Raw genomic sequence first — 19,004 nt, forward strand, 5'->3', positions numbered from 1 at the left:
TCCTTCGCTCTCCGCCCACCGACTCCTATCGACCTTGAATACCTGCCCAGATATCGTCGTATTCTAATAAGCCCAGCGGACTGCCTCGCACCACCCACGCATCGCCCCGGGCTTGGTCTTTTGCCGAAACAGCCGCAACCGGTTTTGGTTTTGCGCCGCGCATCTCCCTGCCGCATGACTGCGAGACTGCCATCGCCATTTCAACATGGCCTTCAACTTCAACTGGTCGCCGCTTACTGCGGACGCTGAATTCTACCGTCGAGCCCGTGATTTGCTCACAACGGCCCTGAACAAATCCCCCAAGCCGCCCATCATCGTCGACGATATCCTCGTGAGCGAGTTTAACTTGGGCACTGTGCCGCCCGACCTGGAGATTCTCGAGATTGGCGACCTCGCCGAAGACCGATTTCGCGGCATATTCAAAATGTGCTATTCCGGCGATGCTTTCCTGACTTTGAAGACACGGGTTCAAGTACGTCGAATCACTTTGTTTCGCGCCGTTTGGTTTCTTTTTTTCCCGACTTTTTTTTTATGCCTCCGAGAATGCCCGGCTGCCTTCCGTTCCCCCACGCAAGACCATGCATCATCGTCACAAAACAATGACAAAAGCGACGACATCTATTGATCGCTGTTGCTGCAATACAAGAGCCGTTTTGTTTACCAGTGTAAAACGGTTTTGTACCCCTGATTCACGCCGTTTCGTGTGAGCCCCAAGCTCCAAAAAGTCTTTTGGCCGCGCCGGACAAAGCTGTCACAGCATCTGCGCCCCGGTTTCTGCATCCAGCTTCGCAGCATATTCTTGTCTCTCACAACAAACATCGCGCTTGGACGTCGCCGCAACGTCCTCGAGACGTGTGCGCGACTATCCCCCCAATTGAAATTAACCCTTACAAACATTTATGCGCAACACGCTCTGGTCGGGGGCGTCGCGTAATGCAAGGAAATGACCACGAATGACCAGGTGCCCCGTATCAGGGGTCCATCCCAGTCGATAGATTGCTCTGCTAACGAACGAGCTTCTAATTATAGGCGAATCCATTAAACACCTACCTCTTTTCCAAACCGTCCTTCACCTCGCCTCAGCCTCTGGCAGCCGCTTCGGGTCTTACTATTCCCCTCTCAATTACCTTGTCGGACATCCAACTCTCCGCTTTCATCATTCTGGTCTTCTCCAAGCAAAAGGGCCTGACCTTGGTGTTCCGAAATGACCCGCTCGAGTCTCTCAAGGTCTCGTCGACCTTTGATTCCATACAATTCGTTCGCGATTACTTGCAACGCACAATCGAGCAGCAGCTCCGCAACCTAATGATGGACGAGCTTCCCGCCATCATCCACAGACTCTCTCTGCAGCTGTGGTGCCCTGACCAGGCCAACAAGGGCACCGAGACACCAACGGAAGACGCTGATGTAAAGGGCGCCGACCCGTTTGCAAGTCCGCCCCTGGACCCCGTCGATGCGAATGGGAATCTTTTGGATTACAATACCGTTTCGGAGCTCACTTTGAACGGCGGTGGTGAGGTGCCATACTTGTTCTCGCAAAAGAACTTGCTTCGTCTAGCCGCATTGACGGATTCACATCGAACGCTGTCCCTCTTTACCCCAGGCATCAATGAGGTCGTTTTCCGCGCCTGGTCTGGTTTTGGTGACCGTTCCGAAGCTGCCAGCCCTCCTTTTGCCACTCCGAGTCTCGCCAGGACTTCATCATTCCCCACTGGAGGCAGCACCACCTATACATTCTCCGATTCAGGAAGCACAGCTCATGGATACTTGCCATCGAGACCATCCTTCGTGGGCTTGAATTCTGCCGCCAACGGCGTCGCCCACGGTGCCAACCACCGGTCAAGACCTGGTCGAAAGAAGAAGACCAGAGTCGTCAACCTTCGACGAGCCAAGTCGGAAGCCGGCTCCTCTGATGTCACTTCATCAGAGGACGTTTCCGAAACCGCCTCAGTCAACGTCCCATCATCAGAACCTGTCATGTCGACCTCCATCCCCGAGGAGCCCGCATCCGATGGAGCAAGGGTCGAAGGAGTGCCTACTGGCAAGGTTCGCTTCAGGCCTGCTCACAGTGAGCACGTCCTACCCATCCGCCAGGCCCTCATGTCCGACATATACAAGAAGAAACTCGAACAAATGGCCTCGACCCAGGAAGAGGTAAAAACCCCCGAGTCTCTCATCAATACTTATGGCATGATTACCGAAAAAGCCCCTTTCGACAAGAATGGCAACCCTATCCGCGACCAACAATCTCAAGCAAGCAACTCGTCCGACACGTCATCTGTCATCCTCGAACAGGCATGGATTATGAAGATGGCCGGCGAAATCGCCCGCCGTGTATACGACGAGAAGAACCGCCATCAAGGCATTTGGGAAGAAGGGGAGAGTGCTCCCCCTCCTGCCTATGAGGCTGCAACTCACTAAGCCAACCCAAACCAGATAATGCGGCATGCATGAAGTATACTTGTACATGGTTGCGTTTTTCGCTGAGACTAGCGTCTCTTACTCTCATTTACAATCTCCCAGCACTTTCCAATGTACAGGTGTTTGGGGAGCACTTTCCCTTGCGCCTTTATTCTTTCGGAAAACACAACACCATCGAAATTTACATATACCATGAGCGTTTCTGAGCGTTGTAATATTATTGGTTCCATGATTTAAGCCGTCATTTTTTATACTATTTCCCCCCTTTTTTTTGGATTCTTATACCCGTGGAGGAATCAGATGAAAGGAGAGGGTTGGGAATATTCGTTGAATCTCCCCCATCTTCTCTGGATCGAAATGACACGCTGTCCCAGGTGGACAGGCGGGTTAAAGGGTTGTGTTTCGATCGAATTTTTTTGGGCTGGGGCGGGTAATAAAATGGGATGGGATTCGTTGTGAGCGGAAATGGAGATATAAAGGGATGATATTTGGAGTTGGTGTAGGATTTACAATGGCAGAGAGGGGGACGCTCGGGTCGTGGTGATGTGATACCAAGACAAAGACTCCAATCTTGATACTATCAACTATTAATATGGGCCATCTGGCGTGCATTCTTGTGAATGTCTACCAAAGTTGTTAATGGGCCTAACTGTGGCCATTTGCGATCTAATCGCCAGTGTATTCCATCTACATGTGCCTGCGTCGTCTCGATTACTAGAGGTTGCAGAGATCATTTCTGAACTCCCTGTATCGTCTATACATTCTGCATATTAAGCAATGCGGACAGAGCAAGGACGATAACTCCCACGTCGTGGTGTTGTTATTCTTGCTGCGCGGACCTTATTCTGTCCATCCTTACATATTGAATGGGCTCCCGGGATAGTTCTTACATCCTTTATCCGGTGCGCCTAGTTCTCTCCCACAGCATTCGTGAATATACGACTGAGATTTGGCGCTGTGTGGATACCGTCGACCCTGGATGTATCTCTTGGTGGGCTTGGAAAAACATCTCCATCGAACGATGAGATAGCATCTACCCACAGGATGTGACTCGTTATCAAGACAATGGAATCGTGTGATGTAGGTCTCGGATCAACGCGTTTCCGAGCGAGATTCACTTTTTTGGAAGGCTCAGACATCTTTGGGTGTTTTTGAGCCCGAAATATCTGTTCCGTGTTCCCTCGGCAGGCATCGACGGCATGTCTTGCTGGGTTTCGCGCACTGAAGTTCATCGGCGTTTAGCCAGCGTCTGTCCCTTGCCCTCTAGGCAGGTTTCGCCGCCGCCGCCGCCGCCGCCTGATTCTCAGCCTTGAGCTTAGCCAGCAGTTCTTCCTTGGCCTTGAGCTCCGACAGGATTTGCGCGGCCATTTCCTCCGTCTTGGTCTGCGCCTCCTTAAGCTTTCGTACCTCGGCGGCTTCAGTCTCGCGACTAAACGGTTGTCCAGGCCGGTTGTGGTTCGGGATCATGGCTGTATGCTCCCACACCTCGCCGCTGTCGGGGGCCGGTAGCGGCGGTGGTGCACGGTTTTTGCCCTTTCCCTTTCCCTTGCCAGATGCTCCAGATGGCTTCCAGCCTTTGGGCACGGCCCCAGATGTCAGGATTTGGTAGAATGCTTCGTATGGTTCGTTGAAAAGCTGCTCCTCGTAGCTCCAGGACCGAACCTCTCCATTCTTGGTCACCATTGACTGCTTCTCCTCTTCGGTCCGGCCGAATGGATGGAGACGGAGATAGTGGTACATGGTCTGGGGTTTCTCGCCTGAGTCGTTGACGTAGTACAGCTTGATGGTGATGTCGAATTCACCCCATCCTGTCTCGTTGACTACAAAGGGCTTCCCCTGCTCACCCTCGATCACTGGGTTGGGTTGGTTAGCGTCTACTTCCATGGAGGGCTAGGTCTTCTTTGGCAACCACAGGTGGGCAAACCGTACTCCGCACGTAGTTGGGAATAGATTCGTGCAGCTTGAACTGAACTCGGCGTAGCCAGTACGTGATATCTGTGTCTTCCAGGCCTTTCACAAACACCTGCCATGAATGCGTATGGTTGTCTGGCGTGCCGGGCGGCTTGGGGTTTGTCTCGGAGAAGGGAATGGCAGTGGTGCCGACGATAAAAGGCCGTCTCACCTGCGTCAACTTGACGCGTTTACCGAGCTGATTCGAAGGGGCCATGGTGGCGGGCGGCGGAGAAAATTGGCAAGCACAGAGCAATCGACGGTTCAATTGATGATGGATGTGCTTCGGCCGTCAGACTTGATGCGCCTTATGGTGGTGGTGCGGAATGTTTAAGTTGCGACGGGCAGATAAAAAAAAATTAAGGAATAAACATTGCCTGATGGAGTCTGTCAGCCTTGTGAGCTAATATTAGTCTATGGCATCCAGCCAATCCCGTCGCCACAGTGGCACAGGACGCCCATGGCTGGGAATAATACTCCAGCTTAACACAATACGCAGTAATCGTCCGCTGTCAAATCAAACTGATGTTCAAATCCTTCATTTCACTGATAAGGTATTAAGAAAAATTTCAGGCCATTGATTTTGTGAATTACGCATCAACCTGCTGCGCGTTAAACTTGCATGGCATGTGTGTCACTCTGCGAACTGGACCCCAAACTGGACCCCAGGGCAAAGCTCCCAGTCATCCCTGCACAAGCTGGGGCGTCAACGTATGATCTCATGACTTTTTATACCAAGCGCCATCCTCGAATCCTGAAGCTTTTCATCCAAACCATAGCTTCACCCGGCTCAATCGTTTCCTTTCTTCTCCCAATTCACTCAACAAGGTGTGATCCAGCTGCCAGCAAGCTCGACATCCCCCCAAAGTGAACACAAGAATCCATCCAAGCTCCCCGAACACAGCTCCGACAGCCGAAGCGTCCCTCATCAAACCATGGCGGCCGCAGCAACGAGGCTCGTCGTCTGCGGCGGAAGCGGCTTCCTAGGTTCCCGTATCTGCAAGTACGCCGTCGCCCGAGGATGGGAAGTCACATCAATAAGGTAAATCGGCCCCCCTTCCCCCTAAGCTTCCGTTCATTGACATGCCCTTCCCTTCCTTTCAGTCGATCAGGCGAGCCAAAATGGGACTCGGTCACCTCGTCGCCTCTCCCACCATCCTGGTCACACAAGGTCTCGTGGGAACGCGGCGACATCCTCCGCCCCGTGACGTACGCGCCGCTGCTCAAGGGCGCAGACTATGTCGTACACAGCATGGGCATCCTCCTCGAGGCAGACTACAAGGGCATCGTCTCCGGGAAGGAGTCGCCGCTCACCGGCCTGCAAAAGATGTTCTCCCCAGTCCGTGAGCGTGGCACCAACCCGCTGGATAAAAAGGCCGGCGAGGACATCAAGCCGCCTAATCCCACCGACCAGTTCTCCTACGAGGTCATGAACCGCGATAGTGCCGTCGCCCTGGCCAAGCATGCCGCGGCGGAAAAGGCCAGCGCCTTTTGCTTCATTTCCGCCGCTGGAGGTGCGCCCATCATGCCCCCGCGGTACATCTCCACCAAGAGACAGGCCGAAGTTGCCATTGCGACGAATTTCCCCGAGATGCGTGGTGTCTTTGTGCGGCCGCCATTCATGTATGACAGCTCGCGCAAGATCACCATGGGTATGGCTGCCATGGCTGGCGCAGGCACACTGTTCACGAGAATGACGGGAAATTACTTGAAAGATTTCATGGGCGCTGCTGGCACAAAACCGCTCCAGGTTGACACGGTTGCAGAGGCGGTCGTGGAGGCACTCAGTGACGAGACAGTCAAGGGACCCGTCGAGGTTCCTCAGATTGAGGAGCTAGCGAATAAGGGATGGCGGAAGACTATGTTGTAAGATTGTGTGCCCAAAAATGCACAAGGTGAAGCTCTTTAGACTGTACAATAAAAATCCAACGCCACAATATGCACCGGGTATTAGAAAAACCATTGCTTTAACCCATCTTTATAAACTCCGTCATGACTTGCGCTTCTCATAACCAATCACTCATAGCCCCCCGAATGCATCGTACCCACAACAGAATCGTGACGTCGTGCCATGATTGTCTGTCTCGCAACCATGTCAAACGACATTCTTGCAGTCCTGCCTGCACCCTCCGCCTCATTCAAATCATGGTGCCTCTCTCGAAGCTGTCCCGGATATCGGCAGTGTACTTGTCGTAGAACCTTGCCAGTTTCTGGTTGAACTGCTTGTTCTTCTCGTTGATGTATGTGACATCTCCGTCGTCGCCATTCTTGGCCATGCGCTCCTTTCTCTTCTTGAGTCTCTGCTCTTCGGCCCGTCGCAGATCGGCAACCAGGCGGTCCACCGCCGCCTTATCGGGCTTGTTCTGCGTGAGGGTAGCCGTGTCGGCTGTGGAATATAATGACCCGTCTTTGTCGACGGCAATGAGCTCGCCATCTTCGGTCTCGACAATTTCCAAACCCCCTGAAGCGGCTGCCTTTTCAATTGCTGCCATCTTCTGCTTTTCATATTGCTCCATGTCGGGAGTGATGTTCTTGAGCTGACGCTTGTAAATCTTGTTGCTCTCCTGTTGGGGGTCGCTAAAGGCGTTGTTGTCACGATGCGCAGCCTTTTTCTTCATTCGCTTGTCCCACTTCTCGCTCTCGTCAACCGTCCAGTCCCACGCCCGCTTGCGCTCAAAATCTTTGCCGGATTCTTCGATCTCCGCCTTGACAAGCTTGTGCGCTGCGATGTCCTGCTTGCGCTTCAGGGCTGTGAGTTGGCTCTGATCTGTGCCCAGTCTCTGGGATTCCTTTGTAGCTTCGTCGCGGTTTGTTGCGGAGGACGTTTTTGCTCGCGCCTGGAGGGCCTTGAAGCGGGCCATGCGATCTTCAGCTGGCGCCATCTCGAGACCTGGTTCGTGTAGACGGTTGTTTGAAGATGTGCGTGTTTGCGTGTGTGTAACGGTGCTCGAGAAGATGTTGTAGGAATTAACGCTTTTTTTTTTTCTGGGTGCTGTTTGAGTAGAGACTATGCGCAGAGAAGGTGCTCGCTGATGCTGGCTTCAGGGTGAGTGTAGAAAGAGGACACAACAGTGGATAGGATGACAGAATTGCCCTGACATTTCTGGAGGGGAGCACTGACAAGTACTAATGCCCGCTATACCATTTTAGGCTTCAAGTCCCATTTTTCACGTGCTGAAAGTCTAAACTTGCAGTATCCGCTGCAAAATGCACTGACGAGTCACGACATTGGAGCCCAGAAATACTAGCCTGTAAATGAAGATGCAATTAAGTTATGCTTTGTCGCAACATAAATTATAGTGCTGCTTGGTTGCATTCGACGCGACTTCAGGGTCTCTGGGCGAGCTCTAATTTCAATCTACTTAGTTGAGTTTATATCTAAACCCTCTTACATACAATGGGAGTAATCTCATGGCGTGAAGCATAAACACCGGGCCTGTGTAATCGAGCGCCAAAAAGTCAACCAACCAGTTGACCTTTGAGATGCACCGGATTGACCAGACAAGACCAGACAACATCTGTGAACGGCGCCTCGCTACTAGTGCTCTACGCGAGAGTCTCCAGGGGCGGATCCACTAGATCTTGGGGTTGGCATCCCCTGAGGATCCCCTGGCGGAACCCCAGGTCTTCAATTGATGTTCGATCCCGTGTGGGGTGGCGTGTCAAAATCATGTCATCCCACGACCTCACTCCGAGCAACCTCGAGCACAGCGAGATGCCACGTTCGAGCTTCAAGCCGAAGCATCCCATCCCCCCGAACCATATGGCATCCAGCCCATGAGCAACACCAACTCCACGCACCAAAAAAGATGATACGCTCAGCAGCGCGGCTCTTCCAAGCCGACCTCAGCGTGGCACCACACTTACTCCGACCCAAAACTTTTGTGAAAAAAATTGGCAAGAACAATGAGATCTACTACACCCTAGTGAAGAAGGGGCTTGCGCATAACCTTGATCCGGAAAAGGAGTATAAATTCTTTGAAATGCCGAATTTACTGCTGGATCTCGATGCAGAGGGCACACGGCACGTGCGGTCCGTTGAGGACACTGATGAGAAGCTAATGACGGCCAGATGGGCAGAAGTGCCCAGACGAAGGGCAGTGCAGACTCGATCAAGGGCGTTCGAAGAACAACTTTACGAATCACGGGGGAAAGCACGCGAGATCATGTCACAGCCCACCAATCTTTGGCGCATTACTTCGCACGATATCGTCTCCGCTGCGCTTCATGGAGGTCCTGGCCCCCAGAGGAAATCGGCTCGGGAATTAACACCGGCAGACGTGATATCTGGATCAAGCAGCGCACCAACACCGTCCAGAAACTCGGGAATCATCGAAAAGCTCCTCCTGGAAAACGGCATACCTCAGCACGCCGTCAACGAGGACCAGCTCCTCCTTCGCTGGATGACCCTCCGCTACAACAGCCTCACCCAGTCATCCCCATATCACAGACGAACAGCGCCCTCACCAGAACAACTCAAACGAGCTCTTCAAACCCAAACGACTATTCTGGGCGCGCGTAGACTGGTCTTCCAGGCACTCTCGGCCGGCACCAGCATAAACAGCTTCCAGAATGAGACTAAGCCGGCAATAAGTCTGCCTCACCAGATACGCTCTACATGCGCCTACATCTTGAGTCAAGATCCGCGCGATCGAGATTTGTATCTCCAGGCGCTCACATTCCTCGGAAACCTCTCTGAGCGACTTTCTTCCCTCGATGCGCAGCTAGGGCCCATCTTGTGCGGGCTGGCGTTGAAGCTTTCTGCAGAGATTGGTTCCCTAGAAGCGTTACCAGTCTGGCTCTATCGCAGCCACCACACCTGCAGCAACGGCAAGCTGCTCATGAAAGATGTATTGTCAGCACTCACCTCTTTGCAGAGAACACTGAGGAGCAAACGCCCCGTGAACCTGCAGACCATTGAGCAACGCCAGCTTCTGTTCCAATTACTTACAGGCATCGACGAAAATGACACGATGGCCAAAGACTCTTTCAGGACATTTGGTACGACTTTCCTCGAGGGGGACAGCTCAAGCACGGCCAGGCGCGCATACTCTGCCTACATTGCACTGCTGGGACAGCTTGGCGCAGCACGAACACTGTGGCGGGAATGGCGAGAGCTGCCCTCTTCTGTTTCAAGAGACGAGGCCGTCGTGCTCGGCTTTTGCAACGCCCTGAAACAGGCAGTCCGTGTCATGCCCGGCTCTGATGGCGAGTACACACCGGATTCTAGCCTCGCTGCGTGCGCCGCGCTAGATTATCACGCCATTGGGATGCAGGATACTGCTGCTTGGCGAGCACGCATCTCCAGTAACATGGCTGGGCAAGCAAATGTCAATGTTGCAGCGTGTCGGGCTATTTTGGACCTGCCTCTCGCCGATTGTATCAAGGGATTTGGAGCATTGTAGGCTTTGCCAAGAATTGAGCCTAAATGGCGGGACGGAAGGGGTTGCATTGCAAAAAGCCCCATCTCGAAGAGGAGAGTAGCCAGGCTCGTGATTTACATACATGTTGACGTGCATTCCCGGCGTCAGATGCCGGCATTTGCGTCGTAAGCGAGTGGGAAGGACGGGGTGAGGTTGGAAATGGCTCTCTGTAATGGTACTAGACATGTAGATATCGCGCCGGAAGCCAAGATTTGTACATTGTGGCGTATCAGTTTTGTCTCCTGGGTCTGATATTCGTTATACTGTGCATGTGTTAAGCCATGAGCCAGATTTTATTCTCCGTTTGGTCAGGCGAAGTGAGATTCTACTAGTCAGGGCTCGAGTTAGAGTTACCGCGGCGTCGAACTCAGAGTCTACAAGGAGTTGGCGGCTCGGATCGGAGACTTGCCGCATATACGATTCCCGGTATCGGCTCGTAACGAGAGCTCTCGATTCTCTTCATCCATATGACCAGACGTTTGTTTATTTCTGGGTCACAATCGGGCAGGTAGCTCATCCGTGAGCCGAATCCACCTCTCGGTATTGTACATGCATTCAAACCCCCACGGCTGTCTGGTTAGTTTGCACCAATGATAGCCATCCATGGTCAGGCAACGCAAGCGGCATTCACTAGATGTGTCGGAAATTTGTTACTCAAGTGCCGTGCCCTACGCGATGAGCAGGCCTATAGGCTATAGCTGCATTTCTGTGTTTTGTCGTCGTAATGTTTCAGCAAGTCGGCAGATGTCCTGAACTAGACATGTCTCGCTTCCAAGTTGGGGGGGTTTCGCGGTCCAACCGACAGGCAACAGAGGTCGTTTTGTGAGCTGTGCCGCGTCTATCCATTTTTCACGAACAAACTGTTACGTTTGAGAGGGTCCAATGCGCTGGATCGCGGACCATAATCCGAGCCCTCAAACAGAGTCGGTCCATGGGCTTCTTTACAACTTCGGACCTAGTCCGGCTCTCTCTGCGAGGGGGGATCGGTTGATAGTCAAGTTCGAGTTCAGGTGAGGTTTGACGCTCGTTTGTCCATGGCTGAATTATGGATACGCATGGTCAACCGAGGCGGCGTAAACTAGGTTTGGGTCAATTCTGCAGCTTCCAAGTTTACGGGTTCCGCAGGCCTCGCTGGCGCTGAGGAAGTCGGGTATTTTTCTGGCAAGGGTACCCAGGTAATCATCCAAAGGTTTCCAAAGGTTCAGTGTTCTGGACGTTCTAGGCGCTTGTCTAATGCAATGGATGGCGGGTGTGTTGGCTGTGTTGGCTGTAGGTCATAAGTCATGGCCTGCAGGGTGCAGTCGAGCCGGATTGCCATTCTAGGTGCAACGTCTGTGCCATTCATCATGATACGCATATTGTACGATGCCGATTTAGGCGACGGCGAGAGTTGCGAAACAAGATGCTCGGCACGCCTGAACATGCAGATGGAGTCAACCGTGTTCAGTACGCCGTTGGTCTTGGAGCCAGGCTTTGGAGCAAGGCAAGTCTGGAGATGTTCATGTCCACCAAGTGCCAAGCTTGGCTTGCAACGGATCCCTCGCCAGAGCTGAGCCCTGTTTGAGGCAGGAGTGATCGAGACGTTGTAATGGTTGCACTAGCTTGAACTGCGGGGGAGACGTGCAACATCCAACGATTTCACCTGGAGGCAAAGGGAGGCAAATGAGAATGGCTTCAAGAAGACGAAGAAGGAGAAGAAAAATTTTTCCATTTACTAGTTTTTCGCAAGGGTGCTCCGTAGTTGGGCAACGTTGAACGGGGTGAGACAGGCGACTGGTTAATAAGTGCGCCAAAGGGAGCGCAGGCGCTAGATGACGCGAGTGCCCAACGCTAAGGCCATCAGATTGATAAAAGCTAGACGCGAGGAGTTGGCATAACCAGCACAAGGGTCAGTCAGTCTGGTGCCTGTGGGCCGCAACAACCGCGTGCAACCTGGATGGACCTGTGACTGGTTGAGCAACAGAGGAGCCCATGAAACGACCAACCTTGCTGACTTCTACGGTGAGGCGGGAGACGGGCATTTATTTTATGGCCGATGGAGGCAAGCTACAAGATGAGCAGGGCCCATCATCCGAGCCGCTGTGGAGTTGTATTTTATTTTATTTTATTTTATTTTATTTTATTTATTGGCTCAGTTTAAACCCGCGTTGAAAAGAAGAGAGGCCAAGCAAGGTTGCGTCGATTTGTCTGTCCGAAAAAAAAACACCGTTTTCTGCTTCTTAGCGCCTGCATCCGGACACGGGCGTGTACCGAGGTGAAAAAAGCCTTTCTACGCATTAAAGTCTAAGCGTTTTAGCGTTTGATATTTCCGGGACAGAAAGTAAATTGCCGAGACGCGTGTTCCAGTCAATGCTAGGTGGGCAATGGGACACAAGAGGCCTTTGGGGTTATAGGCTTATAGCACAGCCTTGAACGGTGACGACAAGTATTCTGAAGTGGCCACCATCAATGCCAGGCAGGTACTCCGTACTCCATACACGCCAGAGGACGGCGTACTACCCTCGACGGCGGTCTTGGTTTATCCTTTCTGGAATCAATCTTCCGTTTCCATTGTCGGATAGATCGGGATGGATGGATGGGTGACAGAAACAGAATCAGGCCACCCGGGTGCATTGCATGTACCTCGCTCACATAAAAACTACGGGTCCGGTACCTCGGGACTGTGTCAAGTACTTAAGTACTCAGGTACTTGACTGCATGACGTTTGTGATTGGTGATTTGCACAGCTCTCCGTTTCAAAAACGGACAAGGTGGGAGCTTGATGTCCCATTAATTCCTCAATTCCGGGCACGTCGACACATGTACGGGATACTTGCTCATGCCAGTGCTCAATGCGATGCCTCGGGACTTGCGCATCGTGCCATGTAACATGTCAACCAGCATGTAGCATGTAGAGTAAAGGCAATTTGGCAGAGGTGGCAGGCCTCGAAAGCTTCGGCTCTGCACAAAGCCCACCGTGCTTGCATCAGTCTTGCGTGATACAGCGCAAGAATGGAGCCTTCAGAAGGACAGGCGAGTATACTCCGTATCGCGACCAGAGCTTGGCGACAGAAACGGAGTGAATGACGACACAGGCGACTGTGTAAAGTATGGAGTATCCAGGTACATACATCAAGCCGCGAGAATCTGTCAAGTCTATCCCAGGACCGAGGCATGGCGACCTACATGTATACTCTAGGTAGGTGGCAGTGAAGCCCTCTTTCCTCTCTCGTCCCGCCACTCCCCATCGTCCTTTTCCGTCGTTATTTGCCGGTTTTATTTACGCCTAATAGTCTTCTTCGTCTTGGTGACAATTCTTGCCAGTCAAACACCAGACGGTCAAGCAGCTACGCCGTGCAAAACGTGCCCTGCTCACTGGACGCCATGGGCCTGCAGCAGGCGATCCTCGGCGTAAATTATGCCATTCGGCCCACATACTCCGTACACATACATACAAGGCGTCCATACCACAGTCCAAGACGGCCCACGCTGATTGCATCGCGACGGTGAAGGCTTTGGGATGCCTGTGCCGCAGGGGGGCGGAGTGGATTTCACGAGGCCCATCAGTGTCGATGGCTGGACGCTCACACACTCGATGCAGCTGATGCAGTCGATGCAGCTGATTAGTCGAGGTCATATTCATCAATTGATGTCCAGAGGTCGACTGGCCTGGCGTCCGGGGTGCCGAGAGGCCTGTAGACGGACCACGAGGTGCTTTCGGCTGGCGCTAAATGGGGGATGTCAGGATGCTAACACAGGGAGCCTAGCGCCCTGCGTGTGCACCAAGATCCACCATGGTCTCTGAAGGCCCCCTCAAGTGCAGTGCCCAGCGCCCGCCTGCAAGGGCTGCGCGACACCCCGCCAGAAACGGACCGTGATAGATCGACGTGTAACGCCAGCGTTGGTCCAAGCCCATCGATGTCGACCAGACTCCATCTCTCCCACATTGTTGGGGTATGTCACTGTATGTGATTGTGGTCTGAGCTCAGGCGATATGTACATGCGATACTCCGTACTGCCGAGCATGATTCGACCTGGGCCCCCAGATGTCGGCTGGGCCATGTTTGCCCTGCACTGTACATGTATGTAAGTATGAATGCCCCTCTCGCCGTCGTATCAGAACAACAACAAATTGCACCCGACATTGCTTCAGGAAGAATCGGCTTGGTTCACCATTTTGTGCAAGACAACTGGGGCTTCAAATCTCAACACATGTTCATGCACAATGGCTAACTGGGCCGCTGATGAGCTGACAAGGGCAATCGACAGATGTACCTGTCCGGCCACCCCTAGTTGGAGCACTGGGCTCTGGCTGGCCGGCTGGCTGGCTGAAGAAGAAGCAGCATGTCAAGCTAGGTACGTATCCTGAGGTACTGCGTACAACACGCAACATTGGATGTGCCGGCCTGGAGGGCGCTGACGCAGCGTTAGTAGTTACATTCTGTGGTCGACTATGCACGCTGCATGTAGTGTGTACCTAATATACCAAGTGCACTACTTCTTGCTCCGTATTAAGGCATGGAGGAAAATTGGCCCAAGCCAAAGACCCACCGTCTGACAACCTGGGCAGTGAGTGAATGGCCCTTGGCCGCCTTCAATATTGGTCTTTTGCAAGCACCATGGGACTCGCATTTCGGCCAGGGTTGATCTATCTCTAGCAGGCGTGGTCTTTTTTTACCCTCCATGTCCCCATCTGCCTTGCCTCCCCCGTGTCTTTGTCCTCTGGATGCACGCCCTCGGTTCCTTGTCTCCCCACCTGGTCGCCGGGGGCTCTCCACCCCATAGTCGGTGCCTGGCATTGGCAGGGCATGGGTAAGTGAGCAAGTTGTCAAGTGCTGCCCTGGCGCTGACAGAGGTGAGGCGAGGCTCATTCTGTTGCTGGGCGGCGTCGGCGGCGTTTCAACAAACACAATTTACCATCCAATGTCCTGGATTGCGTGCTGTATGTACGGAGTATACTCAAAGTACGGAGGACGCCTTATCGAGTGTCGACTTCTTCTCGTTTGATGTCGTCGATGCTCATCCAATACCGACCCCCCGTCGTGCAACTACCGAGGTACCATCTTTAGAAGGCATTGTACGGAGTAAAATATTATAGCATCGACAATACTAGTGCATTCTCCTGCCTTGTTCAGGGTTACCTGGCATAGTCATGTACGCTTTTAGTTTAATGTACATGCAATACATACACTGCCCATGTGGGCAAGTACCAGTAGACATGATGGGTGTTTCATGACTTGGCGGTTCCTTCCCTTGTTGCATACCGTCTCGTACATATTGAGCCGGGCTCCCGAAGCCCGTCAAAACAATTTAGACCTCTTTTTTGGTTTTCTGCCCGCCAGACAGCTTCTGAAGTTGACGACGCCATATGACTTCGTTTCCTTTTCGCTAGCCCTCTTTTTTCAGTCTACAGCGTACCGGGCACGCACCGTTCGACTGCTTGGCCCGTCTCAGCCTCTGGCCATGGTCTCTGTCGTCCTCGTCGTCTAAGCCGAAAGAAAAGCAAGTAAAATAGATCGCCCTTATCACCATCCCCGCATTGTCAAGCGCACGGGATATTCTGTCTGTCTCACAGCCGCAAACTTGCATTGCAACTCGCTTTGCATAGCATACACGCGCCATTCATTCGGCAAAAAGTTATCCATCAGTCCCTGCCCGTACTCAGTACATACGAGTTATACGCCGTATTGTGTACAAGAGGACAACTCGGTGTAACTCACAGTATTATCCGAAACCGTACAGGCAACGGCGCCACGCATTATTTGTCCCAACATTTGACGAAACACGAGTCGATATTAACAAAACCTTCTCAAACCTGTCGCAATCGAATCGCCAAATCACATCCATAGCACGGACTCCGTCTGGTGTGTCGCATCCAGATTGGCCCCGTACTTGAGATACGTACCTGTTCCAATACCACCACCGAAACGTCGCTACGTGCCTCTGCCTTTGCTAGGGGCTCCGTATCTCTTCCCTTGTCCACGCAAGGCTTCGCAAGTCCCACAATCCAAACTTATTCGATCGTTTGTGGCTCCTGGTCTCCGTTCCTTAGTGCCGTCACCCTTTTGGCCCAAGACCCAAGACCCAAGACCCAAGACGCACGTTGGCAGCCCCAGCCCAGCAGAAGCAGACCCAGCAACATTGAACGTTGGAACCTGGCCAGCCGCCTCTGCCCGCCGGTTGCGTCTCCGCTCTCGGCTGTTGGTGAGCAAAGCAGATCACGACACCGGACCACCGAGCACGCACAGCCCTGCCGGGTCCAAACATAAACTCGAGGGAAGAGTCACACGCCAGCAAGACCCTTTTTTAAATTTGTTTATTTTCCTCCTCTGTTGCTTGCCGTTGTCATATAAGCCATCCCATCGACGGGTTCTCTCGAGACTTCCTGGCTTCACCCCCAACACAAACACCATCGCTATTAGCCATCCGTTGCTTCGACCGAGCTGCCGCTTTGGAGGAGCATTGCCCGACCTGATTCCTGGCCAGCACCCCCTCCAGCGCACAGAGGTACTATTTGGGAAACCCATTGCCCACCGCCGGCGCACAAGCAGCGCAATCACTTACACGTCGCGTTCGCTGGTGTAGCCCAGCACCTTATCTCGAGGGACGAATACATATCCCAGCCAAGCTTCATCTCACGTCTGTCTTATATCTCGCTATCGCAACCCTCTGTTCTAGCGTGATTTGCATGCCCGTTGGTCGCCTGCACATCTGGCTATCGGATTCAATTCGGGTGCCTTTATCCTTATCATCTGCCACGATAGGAACAACCCGGCCAAGCCAAACCCCCCGCGCATTTTCGGTGCTGACTTCGGTCGCCGTCTGCACTCGGGAGCATAGTTCGCTGCCCGCACACGTGGACGCCCAACATTTTGCTCCCACGGGTTACTTTCAGTTCAATTGACAGATATCAATTCTTGGGGGCGCAATCATTCGTGATAACGATTCTTGACTCCACCCTTTCCAGAAAGGTCGTTATCCCGCTTATCATCGACAGCAGTGGGCGCCTCTGTGCCACCATCAATCCGGCACCGGTGCCGCTGAAAGAGGCTTGCAGAGCCACATTGACGAATCAACTACACAACGAGACGGCTCCGGCCCTATCTCGACCATGCATCACCACCGCAGAAAGTCTGGCCATGCCCATAATACCTCCATGACTGACGTCCGAAAGTCTGTGACCGCTACTGATCCAACGTCCAAACACAAGAGACCCGGCATGACGAGACGTCATACTCCTGTGAATGCCCAGAAATTAGGCCGTAGCCATCGTGAGCGAGAACGGGAACACCAAGACGCCTGGGAGGATGAACGCGAAAGCTTTCCGCAATACTGGTAAGCACTCAAGAAACACCTGGCTTGGATCCCCAATACTAATTCACCTTGTGTGTATAGCATGACTTGTGAAAAGCAATTCGTACCTCACGACGAAAGACATCTCTATTGCTCGGAAACGTACGTATACAATCCACCTTTCCGCTACCGAAACTACCAATTCTGCCGAATCACCAACGCATACATGCTATTTCGCCCAGATTTTGGTGCTAACGTTGTCACACTCTAGCTGCCGACGTGTGGATCAACAAAACTCGTCTTCACACTCGTCGCAGATACGTGCGTATTCTGTCAGCAGCAATCCCTCGTATTATTCCCCAGGAAACCAAGAACCAAGGGACATCATACCGCGGGCTTCACCATCGCGGCCAAATTCGATGCACTTCAGCCAGTCGCCGCCGGCATCGCCAGGGACGATTCCAGCCTCTCATCACATCTCCGCCCTCTCTGCGCTGCGATCTCTCAACATTGGACCTCCTAGCCCTCCCTCTCCCACAGGGAGCAACGGCGGCAGCCTTTGGCCGTTTAGCCGAAGTGTTGCAACGAGTCCTGCAAGTTCTTATCGACGCCCTTCTGGCCCATATCTATCCTCGACATATGACACGGGTCACCACTATGCCCCCGGTGCGTACACGTACGACTCGGGCTCACACGGCTTGGACAGGCCTCTTCCAACCCGGCATCCTGGAGCGTACTCTCGGCCTAAGAGTATCGAATTGGTGACTCCGGTTCTAGGTCGGTAATGACTCGTGCTTGAAGATCTGCACGGGTGTCACCGTCCCGGAATGGGTTTCACCTCAGAACGACTCGGGCCAACAGTTCTAGCTGGCAAGCGATTGAGGAGCCGGGAATGGGAGCTGCGCTGGTCCGGGTGCATGGCCACCCACCTTGTACAGCGACTTGATCAATAATTGGCCGTCGCCATTTGCGGGGTTACAGGGGTCAAGATCTCAGTCCTCAGGGGCAAGGAATTCGAAGGGATCTTCCACCACCAGCCATTCCGCAAGCCTAGCACACGACCATGTGACCAAAAAGGCGCCCGATTCTGGCGTCTCACTCTCCCCCCAACTTGGACTTTCGGCATGGGTGATTTCTAGCGGTATAGCGACAATTTACTAGAATGAAGAAGACGAATTACAACTCAATAAGTTGACCAAGGGACTGAGCAGGAAGTTTGTCGCCACGCTCTGCATAGAGTCATAAACGTCGGGGGTCTCTTTCGTCTTGATTTCATCGGTTCATGATTCCCTGCAGGAGTGGGGCCACATTTTTCAATCTTAATCTAACTCGTTTTCTTTGTACCCATCCCAGGAGCGCGTGTTGTGGCGCCTTTGACCAGCTGTCAACTGGGCTGTTTTATTTACTCGGTATTGGAGCCTCATTTTGCGGGGTGGGGGGGTTTCTGTTGTGTCTGTTACAATACAGTACGGTTTCACAGGTTTTGGCTTGGTTTTGGTCAAAAAAAAAGTTACAGAGCAAATGATGATGACGAATGTTATGGGGATATTATTCTTGGTATAATCACGCATCTATAGATAACAACCAAAAAAGGCATCGTGTGCATTTAGGGAGCATTTGGAGACTGGTGGGGGATAATGTTACTGGAATGGGCCGGGTTATTGGAGTCGCTTAAAGTATGTTTGTATATATTTTTGATTGAATTGGACGGTGTGTTGGATGGAGCTCATGAGTGCTCATTGTATATAGTAATAGTGGCGGCAGGCGCGGAAAAGGTCACGAACGCCTCGAGCAGGCCCCCCTTGCAACCCCAGGTTTCATTTATTTGGTGCCAAGCCTCTTGAACTATTGAACTGTGGCAAGGTGCAAGGACGATGTGCCTGCCAGCCCTTCGTCCTTTTTCCTGGGACTTTGGCTCGCGTCGAAAAGCTCAGGCAC

General features: G+C 52.7%; 6 protein-coding genes across 6 annotated transcripts; 4 read left to right on the plus strand and 2 right to left on the minus strand.

Annotated features, from left to right (window-relative positions):
* Positions 1-205: 205 nt before the first annotated feature.
* MDM34 (Mitochondrial distribution and morphology protein 34) lies at positions 206-2,421 on the plus strand (the record flags this gene model as incomplete). Its single annotated transcript, XM_014693621.1, has 2 exons — positions 206-472; positions 1,030-2,421. The coding sequence occupies 2 exons, from the start codon at positions 206-208 to the stop codon at positions 2,419-2,421; spliced, it is 1,659 nt and encodes a 552-aa protein (XP_014549107.1).
* A 1,263-nt stretch (positions 2,422-3,684) lies between these two features.
* On the minus strand, positions 3,685-4,588 carry YAF9 (Protein AF-9; the record flags this gene model as incomplete). Its single annotated transcript, XM_014693620.1, has 2 exons — positions 3,685-4,274; positions 4,351-4,588. The coding sequence occupies 2 exons, from the start codon at positions 4,586-4,588 to the stop codon at positions 3,685-3,687; spliced, it is 828 nt and encodes a 275-aa protein (XP_014549106.1).
* A 718-nt stretch (positions 4,589-5,306) lies between these two features.
* On the plus strand, positions 5,307-6,241 carry G6M90_00g014170 (uncharacterized protein; the record flags this gene model as incomplete). The annotated part of the gene is made up of 2 exons (XM_014693619.1): positions 5,307-5,413; positions 5,476-6,241. The coding sequence occupies 2 exons, from the start codon at positions 5,307-5,309 to the stop codon at positions 6,239-6,241; spliced, it is 873 nt and encodes a 290-aa protein (XP_014549105.1).
* A 268-nt stretch (positions 6,242-6,509) lies between these two features.
* msp-4 (Pre-mRNA-splicing factor) lies at positions 6,510-7,253 on the minus strand (the record flags this gene model as incomplete). Its single annotated transcript, XM_014693618.1, has 1 exon — positions 6,510-7,253. One exon carries the CDS (start codon positions 7,251-7,253, stop codon positions 6,510-6,512), a length of 744 nt encoding a protein of 247 aa, XP_014549104.1.
* Positions 7,254-8,180: 927 nt separating this feature from the next.
* G6M90_00g014190 (uncharacterized protein) lies at positions 8,181-9,776 on the plus strand (the record flags this gene model as incomplete). Its single annotated transcript, XM_014693617.1, has 1 exon — positions 8,181-9,776. The coding sequence occupies one exon, from the start codon at positions 8,181-8,183 to the stop codon at positions 9,774-9,776; it is 1,596 nt and encodes a 531-aa protein (XP_014549103.1).
* A 7,108-nt stretch (positions 9,777-16,884) lies between these two features.
* On the plus strand, positions 16,885-17,851 carry G6M90_00g014200 (uncharacterized protein; the record flags this gene model as incomplete). The annotated part of the gene is made up of 3 exons (XM_014693616.1): positions 16,885-17,108; positions 17,169-17,228; positions 17,338-17,851. The coding sequence occupies 3 exons, from the start codon at positions 16,885-16,887 to the stop codon at positions 17,849-17,851; spliced, it is 798 nt and encodes a 265-aa protein (XP_014549102.1).
* Between the last annotated feature and the right edge of the window lie 1,153 nt (positions 17,852-19,004).

Source organism: Metarhizium brunneum, chromosome 1, assembly GCF_013426205.1.
Source record: "Metarhizium brunneum chromosome 1, complete sequence".
Classification (NCBI taxonomy): domain Eukaryota; kingdom Fungi; phylum Ascomycota; class Sordariomycetes; order Hypocreales; family Clavicipitaceae; genus Metarhizium; species Metarhizium brunneum.